The 17,933-nt window shown below is 46.8% G+C and overlaps 1 protein-coding gene across 1 annotated transcript in view; it reads right to left on the bottom strand.

The window, feature by feature from the left end:
* Positions 1–4,256: 4,256 nt before the first annotated feature.
* ADRA1B (adrenoceptor alpha 1B) overlaps positions 4,257–17,933 on the bottom strand; it is a 49,209-nt gene continuing 35,532 nt past the window's right edge. Inside the window, exon 2 of the mRNA XM_081826265.1 lies at positions 4,257–4,870. Within this exon, the coding sequence (XP_081682391.1) occupies positions 4,257–4,870 (614 nt within the window). The remainder of the gene's footprint in view (positions 4,871–17,933) is intronic.

Below are 17,933 nucleotides of genomic sequence, written 5' to 3'. Positions count from 1 at the left end.
TCTGTTGAGAAGTTTATAACCTGGGTTTCATGTGTCCATTGGGAGATTCAGGGGGCCTGAATTGTAGGTGAAAGTTGGGCTGATACACTCACTTGTTTCTGGTTTTCATCAGATTCTTAAAGGAGCTGCTGATGCAGGAAAAGTTGAGAATTGCTGGAATGGGGGATATATAACGTCACCCACAGGTACTAAAAATAGTGCCTACTCTGGGCCAAGCTCTTTCATGTTTTGTTTCATCCCAAACTTGTGGGGTGCGTGCTAACTATATTCTCAATTTACATGCAAGGCAATTGGCTGCAGGGAGGTCAAGGCACCTGGATCAATTAGTAGAGCTGAGCCTTGAACCCAGGTGTGTGCTCAGAGCAGCTCTGTGTGCCCCGCAGGCCCCTCCCCGCCCCCTGCCTTTGCTCCCCATCATAGGATGCACAAGCCCTAAGACATCCAGACTTCCCTCATGCACCCATTCTGGCTTTGTCTGGAATGTTCTATAACTTTTTCTGGAATGTTCTATAACTTTTATTAAATTTCATTTTTCCTTTCAAATTTGGGCTGAACTCCTCTTTGAGTAACGTGTTTGCTCATGCTGTAGGACACAAAATTCCTTTACTCTGTTATAAACTTGTCTTTCTTCTTCAAGTTGGACCCTGAGTCCTAAAACCCTGGACTTTAGTGAATGACACAGAATTTGTTTTCTTTGTCCATTTATTCAGATTTTCTAAACTTCATATGTCAAAGTAAAGATTGAATAGTTAATACCTCTGCTAATAGCTATCACGCATCAGATGTTTCCAAGTGACTGACATGGTGTTGATTTATACTCATGAAGTCATTTGATCTACCTCTGAGGTAGGTACTATTATTATTTTATAGTTAAGAAAACTGAGGTTTAGACCGGTAACATGAGCTGCTCAAGGTCACAGAGCTACTAAATGGCAGAGGTAGGCTTTGAACCCTGATCTGGAGAACTATCACCTCATTTTGCCAAGCCACTTGCTTCTTTACTTTGGTTGGCAGATGTATTCCTGTGCATGTCTCAGTGGTGACAATGACCCAGGAGTGTTTGGGTGGCTGGATTCAGTAGGCCTGCTTTGCTGCCAGTGGGGAGGTCAGAGTAGAGAAGACTTGTTTTCCCCAAGGGCTCTTGAATTCCAGGCCCTCTCTCGGTCCGACCACAGTGAGGTAACCTGAAGAGGTAGCATAATACAGACTCTGACTGGAGTCCGATCTGGAACCCAGCACCCTGTGAGGATGTGGGCCACTGCTTGGCCACCTTTCCTTTTGGAAAAAGGCAGGAGGTTGCCGTTGCCTTCCTGTGTCGCCTGAGCGGCCTCCAAACACCAGTGATGTGTGAGGTCATCAGAACCGAGCAGCTCAGGAAACGCCTTTGGTGCCTATGGCTTCACGTATCTGTGGTCCAAGTTACAACTTGCACTTGCCCAGGGAGCCACACTTCGGTGTTTATACCACAATTGTCTCACTGAATCCTTTGGGATTCCTGATAGGCTGTGATGATCATGTCCATTTGGTAGATGGGAAAACAGACCAAAGAGGCAGGGGGTGAACTGCTCAAGGTGACACAGAGCCAAGAGCTGAACCCAGGTCCTATTGACTCCAGCTTGCTTGCACTAAACCGGTGATTTTCAGACCTCATTCTGTGGAACCCTCGGGTGCTTGCGGCAGGCCAGAGGGAGGGGCTGAGGAGGAGGGCAATCAAGGGGTTGAGGGTCTATTGTCCCTTTCCTTCTTTACTCTGGTCCACAATTATGTCAGGAGTCTGTGTAAGGCTTTGAAAGATCTGTGTTGCTAACAAAATGCTTTCAGAGGACTGCTCCAAACTGCTCCTTCTTCCCTGGAAATTGGGTTCAGGCTCTTCTTTTCCTAGGACTCTTATCTGTATTGAGGCAAGAAGACATTTATTCTCTGTTGGAGGATGTACTCAACCGCAACATGGCAGCACAAGGGAGTGGAAAAGGTACTGGACAGGGAGGCCTCATCCTAGGGGTCCTAGTCCTAGTTCAGTGTCACTTAGTCAAGTTATTTATCTCAGTCTCCCTATCTGTAAAGATGAGGGGATTGGCCTAGATAATTCTGAAAATCCAGTCTAGCTCAAATAACCTATGGATCTGGGATAGCATGCTTGGTTCATGGGATCTTAAACAGGGATGAGTCATTTGAAATTGTATAAAAATATTATATGTATATAGTGCATTTTTTTTCTGGAAGGAGAATGTACAGTTTTCATCAGAGTCTCAACGGGGTCTCTGACAAAGAACATCTAGCTTCTCAGGACTTTTTCTATTTTTTTTTTTTTTTTAAATCAGAACTGGTGGGAGATATTTCTCCTTTTGGGGGGGGTTCAAGTTGTAAGAATGGTGTGAAAAAGCTATTTGCAGGAAGGAAATGAGGAAAGATAAGCAGAGCTAAAAGAGGAAAGCTCAATGAAAGAGTTAGAGCCTTCTGAGCAAGCTGACAATCTTGTTTAAGCTCCTGGATGCAGCCATGCCTGATACCCCTACACTTTTCAGTTACATGAACTATTGCTCCTTTTCTTTTCTTTTTTTTTTTTTTTTAAGATTTTATTTATTTTTTTCACAGAGAGAGACACAGCGAGAGAAGGAACACAAGCAGGGGGAGTGGGAGAGGGAGAAGCAGGCTTCCCGCGGAGCAGGGAGCCCGATGTGGGGCTCGATCCCAGGACCCTGGGATCATGACCTGATCCAAAGGCAGACGCTTAACGACTGAGCCACCCAGGCGCCCTATTGCTCCTTTTCACTAAGCATTTTCTATTCAATCACCTATAGAATAAATGATTGATGCACTAACATTATTAGAAAAGTCTCCTGCCATTTGAAAAAGTATGAAACTCAGCAAAGGAAAAGCAAAGTGGGAAGAGAAAGGGATTGAGGTGGGTGTGTTCCTGTCATGCTTTTTTTGAATTTTAGGGAAGAAAAATGCTCCGTTTTGTTCCCCGTCCTATATTTATATTTATAATAATAATATTATTTTACCAAATTGGAGGCCTTTAGAGGCAGAAAAGAACTTACATCATTACACAGATGGGAAACCAAGATCCAGAAAGGGCATGTGACTCTTGAGGTCATGCAGTAAATCAGTGGAGATTACCTTCTCCCAGGTATGCTCCACCTCTCTGTGTGACTTTCCTCAGTGCTTCTTTCCCAGGCAGGCTCCTCAGTGATCCGAGCTTATGAGGCTTTTTGTGCTCATGTATGTTGCTTGGTCACCTGGATCCATATCTTATCCAGAAAATCCTTCAGTCTGGACTTCTTTATCGGGTTCCGTGGACACAGGTAAATAATGGAGTGTTTGGCCTTGGGGTGCAGGGAGGAGGTGAAAGGAACCAATCCATCTCTCTGAGTCCCATCCCCTCTCAAGTGACAGGCCCGCCTACTATCCTGGCCACAGAGCCCCAGCTAGGATTGGGGTCCCTAGGACCAGACCAGACATTGCCCAGTGTTGTCCACAGCAGAAGGATTAGATACTGCTAAGGGTCCAAAGCAGGCAGGCAGGATTTATGGGACCAATCCACCGGCTCACTTTCAGCCACAGGGTCAGATCTGTTTAGCCCTGGAGGGCAGTAACGGCAAGGGTGAAGGGGGGCCAAGGGGCCCCAGCACAACTATTGGCCACAGGACCAGTGGGATGGACGGGGGACAAACCTGAAGCGGAAAAGGAGACTCCAGATCCTGCCCACCGCCCCGTTCACAAACTGCTCAAAGGCGCACAGGAGAAATGACCTTTAATGTCTGATTTGTTTCCAACCCCACCCAAGTGCCATCATTAAGTGAAGTACAAGGAGGGGCTTGAGAGGTACGAAGTCACGAGACAAACAACGCCCCCGCTGCCTCCCGGGCGCACACTCGCTCTGGCCCCGCGCGGGCGGCCCCACACACGCACACATGCAGACCACACGGACACCGCACAGACACACGCACGTGTACCCACGGTTAAATACATGTACAAGGGACTCGTTTGGATATGTACAGAGAGAGAGAGAGACGGAAATCCCGGCCGGCGTCGGGTCCCCCAAGCTCTCAGCATGCTCGGCCCAGCTCTCCGCGCTGTACCTGGCACCCATGCCCCTGCCAGAAAAGCAGCTGCCCCTCTCCCCACCCCCCCTCCCCCCCGGACCCGCCCCCACCCCGGGCCCGGGTCTCCCGGCGCCGACGTCCCCTACCCCCTCCGCCCGCCCGCCCTCCCCCCCCACGATGGTTTCCTCCCCACCTCTGGGGGGGACCCTAAAACTGCGCGGGCGCCAGGGGCATGTTGGTTTTGAAGCCCGGCTGCCCGTTGGCCACGTCGGTCGCGGCCTCGCAGCCGCCGTTGCTGGCGCCGCCGTCGTCCCCGGGGCTCTGGGGCTCCGCCAGGAGCTTGAAGGTGAAGAGCGGGCCCGAGTCGTGGCGGCCGCGACGGCCGGGGGGCTCGGGCGCGGGCAGGCTCAGGAGCGCGCCGGGCGCCTTCCACTCGGGGAAGGCGCACAGCTCGACGGCCGGCGGCGCGCCGCGGCCCAGGTAGCCCGGGCTCGGCGAGGCCGAGGGCAGGGTCCGCTGGCTGCCGCTCAGGCAGCTGCCGCTGTCGTCCAGCGAGTCCTTGCGCGACTGCGAGCGCTCCAGCGAGCCGCCGCGCGTCCACGGCCGGTAGGTGTAGGCGCAGCCGCCCAGGCGACGGCGACGGCGACGGCGGCGGCGGCGGCGGCCGCGGCACTGGCACCCGAGGATGCGCACGAAGGCGCGCTTGAACTCCTTGCTGGAGCACGGGTAGATGATGGGGTTGAGGCAGCTGTTGAAGTAGCCCAGCCAGAACACCACCTTGAACACGGCGTCGGGGGGCTTCAGGGTGGAGAACAGGGAGCCTGCAGCGGGGAGGGGTGGGGTGGGCACAGGGGCGGAAAGACAGACAGCAGTTCGTGAGTAGTCGGGCCCTCTCCTCCGCGTGCTCCGCCTAAACGCCGCGAACGCGCCGCACCCCCGCCGCCACGGCTCTGCCCAGGCCGCCTTCTCTGCCCGGAGTGCTCGCCTTTCCATCTCACAGTGAGCGAATCCGACATTCCTTTTTAGGGCCAACCTCGATGACTTCCGCTTCACCCCTAAAACCTTTCCTGGTCTAGCTAACCAGCACCTAAGCTCCCATTTCTCTCGATTTCCCGGGGCAGCGCTTACCACTTTCTAGCCCAGCGATAATCAGCATCACCTGCATTCGCACAGCTCTTAGGTCGGAAGCATTGCGCTAGGCGCTTAGCTATATTATTTTGTCCTACAGAAAGGCCTTGAAGCAGACACCGATTTATTTCCATAGTGAATATGAGAGGTATTAAAGACCTAAATGTGAAAGGTAAAACTTTAAAGGTAAAAGAAGACAACGTAAAGGACGATCTTTTTGATCTAGGGGGTGAAAGAAAGACGACTTAACACTTCAAAAAGATAAACTATGAGGCAAGGATGCGAGAAGATATTTCCAATGTTTAAGACAGTCAAAGGCATCGATGTTTAGAATATATAAGGAACTCCTGCAAATCAACAAGAAAAAGAGCATTCCCAGGAGAAATGTGGGCAAAGAAAATGAACGGGCAATTTACAAAACAGGAAACCTCAGGGCTAATGAACATAGACCAAGATGCTCAAAATATTAGGGAGTCAAATAAATTACAATGAAAACCACAAAGAGATACAACGTATCTGTTAGGCTGGCAAAAATCAGAAAGCTGGAGAGTGCTAGATGTAGGTAGGGTTGTGGGGACAGGGGGGAGCCTTCTGCATGGCTGGTGGGGGCACAGGCTGTGAAGCGGTACTGGAGACTCTGGCCCTACTTGGTCTCATTAATTATATATACAGACTTCTTGACCCCGCAGTTCTGCTCCAGGGCACAGATCTCAAAGAACTTTTGCACAGGTCCATAAGGGGACATGCGTGAGTATATTCAGAGCCGTGCTGCTTATGGTGACAGAGAGTTGGCGAGAACCTAGGTGTCCCTCACTGGGAATTATAGAAAAGTAGAGTGGGGTAGATGCCTAGCACAGCCATTGTGTCGCACTTAGAGCCCTGGATGGCATGTGCATATAGCTCTATGGAAAGATCTTAAAAACATCATTCTTTATGAACAGATAGGAAACAGAATGGAGATTTACAACATAATACTATTTAAGTAACACACCAAAAACCACACACATTTTGCAAAAAAACTTCAAATAATGTCAAACACAAAATAGTTGCCTAAGGGTGTAGGCAGAGGGAAATGGAAATGAAAGGAAATAAATCAATAAAATACAATGAGGTGCTATGATGGAGAAACATGATTAACTCACCCCTCAATTTCAGAGCTAAAAATATTTTATGGCAATATTAAATTAAAAACAATTTCCATTTTAAATGCAAGGCAACTAAGACTTGGAGAGAGTAAATGACTTGCCCCAGGTTGCACAGCATGTTGGTAGTATAGCTGGGATTTAAACTAAATTCTGTTTGAATACAAAATATGTTTTTATTTTTTTATTTATTTTCTTTTAAAAGATTTTATTTATTTATTTGACAGAGAGAGACACAGTGAGAGAGAGAGAGCACAAGCAGGGGGAGAGGGAGAGGGAGAAGCAGGCTTCCCGCTGAGCAGGGAGCCCGATGCGGGGCTCGATCCCAGGACCCCGGGATCACGACCTGAGCCGAAGGCAGACGCTTAACGACTGAGCCACCCAGGCGCCCACAAAATACGTTTTTAAAATGCTATTTATAATACCCTTTGTGGAAAAATGAGAAAATACAAAAAAGCAAAAAGAAAAAAAAATATTTTGAAAGCACACACAACCCTGCAATGCAGAGAGATCACATTTGGTGCATATACCTTCAGATTTTTTTTCCTGTTGTATATATATCTTTAAATGTTTTGATAAATGCAATTATACTTTATAGGACCTTCCCTCCTTCCTCTCTTCCTCTCTTCCTCCCTCCTTTCCCTCCCTTCCCTCCCTTCCTTCTTTCCTTCCTTCCTTCCTTTTTTGTTACTTCAAACCATGTCCCTGGGCTCCTGGTGCAGGGTTAAGCCAGGCAAGGGTTTAAACTTAGAAAGAGGATTATCCAGGGATGCCTGGGTGACTCATTTGATTAAGTGTCCGACTCTTGATTTCGGCTCAGGTCACGATCTCAGGATCTTGAGATCAAGCCCCACGCTGGGCTCCATGCTCAGCGTGGAGTCTGCTTGAGAGTCTCTCTCTCTCCTTCTCCCTCTACTCCTGCCTCCTCTAAATAAACTCTTAAAAAAAAAAAAAAAGGAAAGAGGGCTACCCATACATGAATGTAAGTGCTAATTATACAGGTACTGATTCTTTTCTTTTCTTTTTTTTTAAGTTTCTTTAAGTAATCTCTACACCCAACGTGGCTCAAACTCACAACCTGAGATCAAGAAGTGCATGCTGTACCGACTGAGCCAGCCAAGCAACCTGAATCAGTTGGGGAAATGTGGGAGTGGGCTAGATTCTTGGTTTGCTTTGGGGAGGGAGATGAGGGCGTGGTCTGATCTGTGGTCTCATCTGTGGTGTGATCGTGGTCTGATCTGTGACAAGGCCAGCCCCATTAGGTTTTCATCCCACCCTCCCAGATACTCCTTTGGATTAAGACGCTGTATGGAAGGCTCCGGCTGAAGTGCACATTTGGCATGTGAACACTTAGTACCCATGACCAGATGAGTTGTCTCTGTCCAGGGGGATGTTCTGGTTTCTGTCACTGAGTCTGAAGGGCATAGGCACTGGTCTTGACAGATTCAAAACTGGAGAATAAATTTTGGGAGAAGCGGAGAGAAGGTGGAAAAGCTAGGAAACCTTGTGCATTACCCTGGAGGGTAAATGCTAATGGAGCGTGTACACAGGCAGGCAAACCGCCCTAATGAGGACACGTAGGGTCCAGGGCTGGGGATGCATAGATAGTCATGCGGCAGTGAGGAGATCAAGAGTAGGACAGCTTGCTGAAAACAAACTCGTAACTTTGCTTGCCCACCCCATTGAATTTGACAGTAAAATATAAATGGCTTAATGGGGATACATCCTTAGGGACTGGCTCTTTTAAAGGATACACTAACAACAATAATGCCAATGGCTGATATTCTTCAGAACCACTGTTCATATCGTGTGTGTGCTCTGTACAGCTCTTGTGCTAAACCTTCATACCATCAGCCCATTTAATTGTCACAATAATCCTTTGATGCATGTACTATTGTCGGTCTCATTTTATGGATCGGGACACCAACATATGAGAGTAGTAGCTATTTCCATATTTATACATCTATCCGTTTGCTCATTCATTCATTCCATAAATACTGAGTTCCTGCTAAGTGCCAGGCTTGAGGCCAAGCTGCAGGGATACAGAGATGACTTGGGGTGTGGCCTCCGCCCACAGACCAGTGGGGAGGCAGATGTGTTAACAGGTCATTGCAACAGAATACCTGTGACATCATGATAGCGGCATAAATGTTACTCTGTCCTCCTGCGCCCACGTGGCATTTCTTTCTGGTTCTTCTTCACCTCCGTCATACTGGAAACCCCTTATCAAGGATAAAGACGCGCTGGATCTTTGCCTTTATTTTCTTACAAAGTATTCTTCAAGGACTATGGCTCTGAGAAGTATTCAGCCCAAAGTAAGGGGATGATGCTGACTTTTTTCATAGCATTTATTTATAGCCATATTGTGAGTTTGGGCTCCCTGAGCTACTAGTTCTTCTGAGACGGACATTCTCTGCATTCCATTCTTTGCCTACCTGTGTCACCCTTCTGCCGACTTAGGCAATGTGATCCCGTGGCTTGAATACAGGATGTGGGATCACTCAGACGTAGTTTTGAGTCCCCTTTTTTGGTGTACTGGCTGTTGACTTTAGAAAAGTTAATTGGCCGGGGCGCCTGGGTGGCTCAGTTGGTTGGGCGACTGCCTTTGGCTCGGGTCATGATCCCGGGGTCCTGGGATCGAGTCCCGCATCGGGCTCCCTGCTCTGCGGGAAGCCTGCTTCTCCCTCTCCCACTCCCCCTGCTTGTGTTCCCTCTCTCGCTGTGTCTCTCTCTGTCAAATAAATAAATAAAATCTTTAAAAAAAAAAAAAAAAGAAAAGTTAATTGGCCTCCATTTTCTCATCCACAAATTGGAGATAGTATCTGTTCCATAGGGTTATTTTGGACACAAGAAAATATCCATGTAAAATACTTGACACGGGGATAATAAATAATAAATAGTGGCCATTTTCTAAAAATACTTTATATCCTGGCCCAGTCAGGAGTCTTCTCCAGGAACTCTGCTCTGATGAGCCCCTCCCAACTCACATTGACTTCTTCGTTCTGTATTCCACAGAAGGTACACAATCACATCTTATTCTGTTATTTTACTATTTGCCTGTTAAAGTTGTAAAGCCATCCCAGGGCTGGCTGAGTCCTCGCTCACCACTCAGACTTTAAATTCCTTCTGGGCAAGGACTACCTCTTCATTTCTTTTCTTTCCCTTTCCAGATTTGTATATTTTTATTACAAAAATAACAGATGGAGAGGTGATTAGAGGGAGCACAGGATTTTTAGAGCAGGGAAACTACTCTGTATGATGTTATAATGGCAGATACATGTCATTCTACACTTGTCCAAACCCATAGCATGTGTAACACCAAGAGTGAGCTCTAATGTAAACTATGGACTTTGGGTGACAATGATGTGTCGTGAGGTTCATCCATTGTAGCAAATGAACTACTCTGGTAGGGGCTGGTGTCAATGGCGGAGGCTGTGCATGTGTGGGGGAAGTGGGTGTGAGGGAAATCTCAGTACCTTCCTGTCAATTTGGGTGTGAATATAAAACTGCTCTAAAAAATAGTCTATTAAAGAACCTCACTTGGGGCGCCTTGCTAGCTCAGTCGGTAGAGCGTGCGATTCTTGATCTTAGAGTTTTAAGTTTGAGCCCCACACTGGGTGTAGAGATTACTTAAAAATGAAATCTTAAAAAAAATATATAGCAACCACCCCATTTACTTAAAATAAAGAGTGATACATACTGATTTTTAAAAAATTACATTACAAAAAAAACTCTATATAATATAAATTAAAAATTCTTCTCCATTCAGATAGAGGACCAGAGTTCACAGTTTTATTTTTATCCTTTTAGATTTTTTTTTTAATGGGGTCATACACGTTCCTTTCCCCAAATTTCTTTCTTCACTTAGAATATGTATAAGACAGGGGTGTCTGGGTGGCCTAGTCGGTTAAGTGTCTGACTCTTGGTTTCAGCTCAGGTGGTGATCTCGGGGTTGTGAGATCCAGACCCACGTCAGGCCCCGAGTTCAGCGCAGAGTCGGCTTGGGATTTTCTCTCCCTCTCCCTCTGCCCCTCCCTCCCATGCACTCACATACTCTCTCTCTCTAAAGTGAATAAATAAATCTGAAAAAAAATATTTATTTATATTTAATTTAAATATATATATTATTTATATCTAATTTATGCACATGTATATGTATATAAAACATTTCCCCACATCAGAACATTACATCCTATGGTTTGGATATATACTAGTTTAACGTTCTCCAACCTTAATTCTTTTCTAATGATAGTCAAGTAGTGATTTCCAATTTTGGCTGTTACAAACTGTAGTAATGAAAAACCTTATGCGTTTTGCTTTTTGCGTGTTTGAGTGTTTCTGTAGGATCTACTCCTCCATGAGGAACCACTGAGTCAGTGGCACATTTAAGTGCTGACAGCTAGCCAAATCGCCTTCTGAGCTAGTTATACCAATTCACCTTCCCATTGGCTGTGTATGATTGTGATATTTTCTCTCCACATCTGCAACTCTGGCTTTGGTCAGTCTTTAATCCTCACTTGTCTGAAAGCTGAATAATGACTTTGCCCTCTTGTTCCCTTTGCATTCTGTTTTATTTTGTCCTCCTGCAGACCCCAGTATTACATGCCCACCCTGAGCAAACCCTCAGTGACCTCTGATAGGGAGTCTCTTTCCTTATTAGAATTGGACTCCTTAGGATAGAATCCAGGCTGTCTCACCAGCAGTCAAGTGACCTTGGGCAGGTTTTTACAGTGTCCCTAAGTCTCAGTTTTCTCATCAGTAAAATGGGGCTAATAATGGTACAATGCCTCTGGGTTATTTTGAGAATTAAGAAGATAAAACATGTAAAGTCCTTATTAGCACTCAGGGTACCAGGAGCCTGCCACCCAATCAATTTTGCATTAATGCTAATTAACCAAATAATTCTTTTTTTTTTTAGATTTATTTATATATTTTTGTGAGGGAGAGAAAGAGAGAGCACGAGTGGGAGGGGCAGAGGGAGAGGGAGAGAGAATCTGACGAAGTCTCCGCACTTAGAGCGGAGCTGGACTTGGGGCTCCATCTCATGAGCCTGAGATCACGACCTGAGCCAAAACCAAGAGTCAAATGCTTAACTGACTGCTCCACCCAAGCACCCCAACCAAATAGTTCTTATTCTTGTCAATCACCAATTGGGCTGGAAATCTAATCACAGGAAGTCTATAGGTGGGACCTATGTTTGGTAACTCGATGTATCATTCTGAATGAGTTGCTTTCCCTTTCTGGGCCTCACTTTCCCTCCTTTAGTTGACTGGTTTGATCTGAGTTCTCTCCATGAAGCCAGAGATGGAAGCCCTGCCCGTCCTTGCTGGGACGTGCCCTCTTCTCTAGACCCACCACAGGGGGGCAGTGTGTGTCAAGGGCTAGACGAGTGGCCTCTCGGATTCCAAGCATATTTCCGCCCCTTCTCTCCGCCCCTCCCCCCAGGGTCTTGTTTGCTACACCGGGTGGTCCGGATGCAGCCAAGAAGCCGTAGCTAATTAGGGAGGGTGCTGAGCCTCTTTGGCGTGAAAGAGGATCAGTGACAGGGATCTTTTCTCCTGGGCACCCAAACAGACCTTTGGGGACCCAAAAAGCCGTGAAGAGAGGGAAGCAAGGAAATGCGGTTCCAGGAAGCCTGCTCTCTCTGCTTTAGGTCAGGGCTGTGTCAGCCTTTCTGACAAGGCCACCAGCTCATAGTGCATGTCCTTGAGCCTAGCTCCACTTCTCTTGCTCATGAAATGCTGTGATGTTCCTTGCCCTGCGTCTTAGAATCCTGGCTTGACAGGGCCAGGAAAACTTCCTTAACAGAAGCTCAGTGAGGGTGAGCGTCCTGCTCAAGGTCACTCAGCTGGTGACTAGCAGAGCGACTGCCAGAACATGTTCAAGCATCATTCATTTGATTCAACAAACGCTGATTCAACAAACGTGCAGGTCAGTGGTTAGGGACCTGTTCAGACGTCTTAAGGTGGTAGATCTGGGTTCAAGTGCTGACTCTGGAGAAGCTACTTGAGCTCAGTGAGGCTCAGATTCCTGGAAAATGGGGACAGTGATAGTTCTTTTCTGTGTGGAGGAGATGCACTTGGGCTTGGTAAGTGCCAGGCATGTCAAAAGCACCCAAGAGGGGCGCCTGGGTGGCTCAGTTGGTTAAGCGACTGCCTTCGGCTCAGGTCATGATCCTGGAGTCCCGGGATCGAGTCCCGCGTCGGGCTCCCTGCTCAGCTGGGGGTCTGCTTCCCCCTCTGCCCTCTTCCCTCTCGTGCTCTCTGTCTCTCATTCTCTCTCTCTCAAATAAATAAATAAAATCTTTAAAAAAAAAAAAAGCACCCAATAAGTACAACTATTCCGACGGCTTCAGACACAGCCACGACTGTTACTGCAACACTGTTGCTAATGAAGTATTACTGCTGCAAAGATGAGGAATGTGGCAAAGAGCACAGGATCTCCTGTGCTGACTGGGTGTGGGGACTCCCACCCTATGCTCTGTCCAACACAGACCCGAGGATGGGCACCCTATGGTTCTCAAACATGCTGAAATTGCATGCAGTGTTCACTCGTTTTTCTGGGAAAGAAACTCTCTCAAGTCTGGAGCTCCCTCAGCACCAGTTACTCAATGCTTTTCTTTAGATCAACTAATTTTTGGTGTCTAAACTAAACATTTTTTAGGAAGCTTTCTGTCACTATTTTTTAATTGGCACCACTTGTTATAAATAGAATGTCATAGTAGAGAAAAATAAGATGAAAAAAATGGTATTAGTATCTCTGGATTGCTCCAGACAGTGGTGGGCCTGAGGCCTGCTCTCTTTTTCAAAAAGGGAGATTAGCTGGGGTTGCGGGGTATTAACTACTTGCTAAACTAAGAGGAATTCCACTTTGAGGAACTCAAGGGATTGAGGGAAAAGTGAACAGGGAAACAGTTTCTCACGGGAGAACCCAGCCTGGAGCACGTGGTAGCTGCTGAATAAATATTTGCTCAATGACCGACTGATCTACTGAGTATGTGATTCAGTTTCTTGTGCCATCTCTAGCTGTCATTTCTTTCTTTCTTTTTTTTTTTTTTAAAGATTTTATTTATTTATTTGACAGAGAGACACAGTGAGAGAGGGAACACAAGCAGGGGGCAGTGGGAGACGGAGAAGCAGGCTCCTGGCCGAGCAGGGAGCCCGATGCGGGGCTCGATCCCAGGACCCTGGGATCATGACCTGAGCCGAAGGCAGACGCTTAACGACTGAGCCACCCGGGCGCCCCTCTAGCTGTCATTTCAAGCTATCCTGCACACTAGCTCAAATCCCTAGTGAATTTGAGCAGACGTCTAGGAGCAGCCCGGGAAACACTGTGGCTCCTACTGAGGCCTTTTAAGCAGATCCAGTGGGACAACATGTCATTGGAACACTTCTAGCTGGGTGGGGAGTGTAGGAGGTGGAGCTGGGGGGCGGGTACCTCTGAGAGTTTAGCAGATGGTGCAGTGAGCCCACCCATGCCACTTGGGCTTTGCCTGCCTGAGGGCAAGGGCGATTTAGAGGGATTGGAAGTGTAAGGCTCAAAAGCCAAGGCTGAGCGGGATCTACTTGGGGAGAAGTATTTCTTGGCTGGATGTGATCCCAGTGGGTCACCCTTAAAATGCCATTCAACAAATCAGAGCAGTGAACACAAGGTCTCAACCCTCTGTGAGCCTCCAGTCTTCAAAACCACAGGGTGCGTTTGTGGAGTAGTGGCTACCGTTTGACAAGCTCTTACTCTGTGCCAGTCACTGAGGAAATGCTTAATCTCCGGTGCTTTCCGCCTATGTTCCCAAGCAGCCCAGCATGGCTGTGCCCGGCGTAGCGCTAGGGGGCGCCATTCCACACGGTCGTCTACAGCACTTCTAGGTGACTGTGGCCAAACTGCACGCGCCCCCTGGAGGCCATGACCATTACACTCTGGGGAATGGAAGGTAAGTCGCTGGATGTCACAGAGCCAGTGGGTGATAGAGTTAGAATTTGAATGCAGGCCGCCTTTGGCAGAAGCTGTCAATCACCACCAAGATAGTACATGGGGAGACAAAATATGCATGTGGATATGGATAAAGGACTGAAGGATACACATGGAAGGAGACGTCTACAGTGTTTATGCTTGGGTGGTAGAATCATGGGTGAATTTCCCCTCTGTGTGCTTTTCGGTGTTTTCCAAAATTTTCTCCATAAACTTGAATTATTTTGTAATTGGGAAAAATCCAAAGAATATTATTTAAAAAATAAGAAGTAAACCAAAAGATACGGTGCTTGTTGGGTCCTTGTGATGTGTCAGCCAACTTCCCTAGACTCTATTTCATTTAATTCCTACAATAGCCTGTGAGTAAAGTGGGATTATCCCTACTTTCCAGATGAAGAACTGGAGATACCAGTGGAGGTGGCACTTGTCCAAGGCCTTCATTAAACATTGGTTGGAGGAATGACCAACAGGTGGCCTTGGAGATGCCCCAGGACATGGGGACCTAAAGCATCCAGCAGGGGCTGGGTGGCTTGTAACATGCCCCCGGGCACTGACATTCTGAGACTCTAGGATTATAGATTTGATTTGACCTATTTCACAGGATCAGACAAGCTGATGACCTCAGGGGAGCCAGTGGGTGGTAAAACCATTTTGATCAACTTGTAAATTGAGTGGAACTCCTTTTCTTTTTTTTTTTTTTTAAAGATTTTATTTATTTATTTGAGAGAGAGAATGAAAGAAAGAGAGCACAAGAGGGGGGAGGGTCAGAGGGAGAAGCAGACTCCCTGCCGAGCAGGGAGCCCGATGCGGGACCGATGCGGGACTCGATCCCAGGACTCCAGGATCATGACCTGAACCAAAGGCAGTCGCTTAACCAACTGAGCCACCCAGGCGCCCGAGTGGAACTCCTTTTCAACATGGCTCTTATGAGGAGCACTTAGCTACACCTACAGCCAAGTCAAGTCTCCCCAGCTGAAACAGTTTGGCGCAATAAAAACTCAAAAAATTTGAAATAGCTGCTAATCTTTCAGCACTAGTTTTATAAAGGAGGTTTCCTTGGATTTGGAAATTCCCTTTGAGGTTTTCCATTTTTATTTGCCACTTAACCCTGGAATGAGATCATAAAGTTGTCCAACAAATACAATAGCTTTGGGGCCAACAGACCCATGCTAAGTTTTAAAGCAAACGAGACAATAATAGTCACCAGAGCCACCATTTACAATGACCTAGGAACCGGTTATTAGGTACTATATTTTACACACATTTGCTCATGCAATCCTTCCAGGAGCATTGCTATTACTGTATCTCATTTTACAGATGAAGCAACTGAGGTTTAAGAGATTAACAAAGTCACATGTCTAGTAAGGATTAAAATCCAACTTTGAAGTCTGGGTTCTTACTCACTGTTTAATAATAAGAAAAAGAAGCTTCTATTCATATCCTTAAGCACCAGGCAATTTCTCCCTCAACTGGGAACAATCTTTCTCTTTGCTGAAATGTCAAAGCACTTTATCTGAACCCCCAAATATGGCATTTATCACTTTCTACCTTGAATTACAGTTGCTGAGGGCTATGCCTCATCTCTTCTGATTAGACTGTGAGCTTCTAGAAAAGAGAGTTCATGTCTGATTTTTCTCTTTCCCTAGGGCCTAGCACAGTGCCTGACACATGACAGGCACTCAGCCAACATGTGTTACAGGAATGATAATAGTAATACAAATAATAAAACTGAAATATGTTAGCCCCTAGCTACTCAAAGTGAGGTTCATGGATAAACAGCCTCCATATCACCTGGGTGCATGTTAGAAATGCAGAACCTCAGTGATCCAATGAATCAGGATCTGCTTTTTTAACCAGGTCCCGAGGTGAAAAGCATTGCTTTAGCTCATGTTACAATTTTCCTTTTAAAATTGTTTTCCTGGGTATCTTGGGATTCATGGATGAGCAGCGGCTGGGCTGAAAGCCACCTCACCATGAGGTTGACACTCTTGGCCCAAACCCTCTAGCGGCTCCTATAGTTTATAGGATAAAGTTCAAACTGCTGAGCCTGGAATTTAAGGCCTTCTCAACTTGGCTGCAATGGACCGAATCTTCACAACATGAGTTGACTTTTCTGGCTCCTTTCCCTTTATTCACACTGTCCACTGGTCTGAGATGCCTTCCGCTCTCCCCTCCTCCTCTCCATCCTTTCCAGGCCTGGCTCAGATTCCTCCTACACACAACCACAGCCCACCCTACGTGGCTTCCTCGGAAGTGTAAAAGCATGAGGAGGGAATGAACAGTCCATGAAGACCTGCTAAGATCCAGGTGACCTGCACACCTTACCTAATTTCACCCTCCCAACAGGCAGGAGGAGAGAATTCTCATTTCTCAATGACAGATGTGGAAATCAAGTCTCCAAGGGAATGGAATTCACCCAAGGTCACACAGCCATAAATGGCAGAGCTGGGATTCAGACCCAAATCTGCCTGGTCCAAGTCTGGGCATTGCCTCTGAACTCTTAGAACACCTCTGGGGTGGGGGAAGTCTAGAATTGTTTACTTGTTATTTGTCATGGTGTCTTACATATATTTTATCTGGCCATTAAGATGCCAGGGTCTAGAAACCAAGAGTTTTATGTCACTCTACTCCAGTGGTTCTTAACCTGCCAATGCTGGTTATGCAGATAACTTAGCACCATCTAATTTGAGGGGCTCACAGACCCACTGAATCCCATCCATGGGTACCCAGGAGGTGCGCCATCACCATATTAAGAGTCTTTGCTATTTGCTGCACAGATTCCTATCATAACAATTGTTGGACTTAGCTGAGAGTCCATCTCCCTTATTTACAAGATCCTCAAGGCCAGGGTCTATCTTACTCATCTTGGTTTCTCTAGCACCTAACACTGAGCTTGCCTTATAGTGAATGTGTAAAAACATTTGTTGAGCATATAACCTCTTCTTCACGTGCCTACGCCAGTTTCAGATTCATAGGAGGTGCTGAATAAATGGTTGTGGAGTGATTCCCTTGCTTATACCTTGCTTTCTTCCTTTTCTTTCTTTCTTTAAGTGGTAACCACGTGCCAACACCCAGTTCAGTTCCCATCTCCTTCCTGGAACCTTTCCCGACTGCTCTAGGCCTCTTCTTTATTTCTCATCAGAACAGAGTCTGCAGCACATAGATTAATATGGGACGCCATTCTTAAGGGATGTGCCCCTTGTCTGCTCAGGCAGCGTCAAAGCTCCTTGAAGAGGGGGTCTGTGCCCTATACTGGGCATGCAATCAGTGCCATCAATTACCCACTGATTAACTGATTGGCACATTTCATCTTCCAGGAGGGAAGCTACCTCCTGGTGTAGGCCCAGAGTTAAGAGGAGATGGGATGGAGTGGTTTCCACAGCACTTAAGGGCCCATCTTTGATACCAAACTGAGTGTGTTCCATGCTTTGACCTCACTGGAAATAGCAATTTCCCTGAAGATCGCTTTTAGAAACTGAGTATTAGTGGGACCTATGTGAAGGAAGCTACAAAACTTTATAAAGGGGCATAAAAAGGAGACATGTATAAATGGAGAGACATAGCTTGCTTTAGTACAGGAAGTCTCTATTCAGGAGAACTTCAGTTCTCCCCAGGTTAACCAGTAAATTCGAGACAACCTCATTAA

The sequence above is a fragment of the Leptonychotes weddellii genome, chromosome 7 (genome assembly GCF_054177405.1).
Source record: "Leptonychotes weddellii isolate Sample4059 chromosome 7, ASM5417740v2, whole genome shotgun sequence".
In the NCBI taxonomy this organism is placed as follows: Eukaryota; Metazoa; Chordata; class Mammalia; order Carnivora; family Phocidae; genus Leptonychotes; species Leptonychotes weddellii.
Note: the sequence above shows the minus strand (reverse complement) of the source record. Positions and strands in the feature narration are given on the sequence as shown.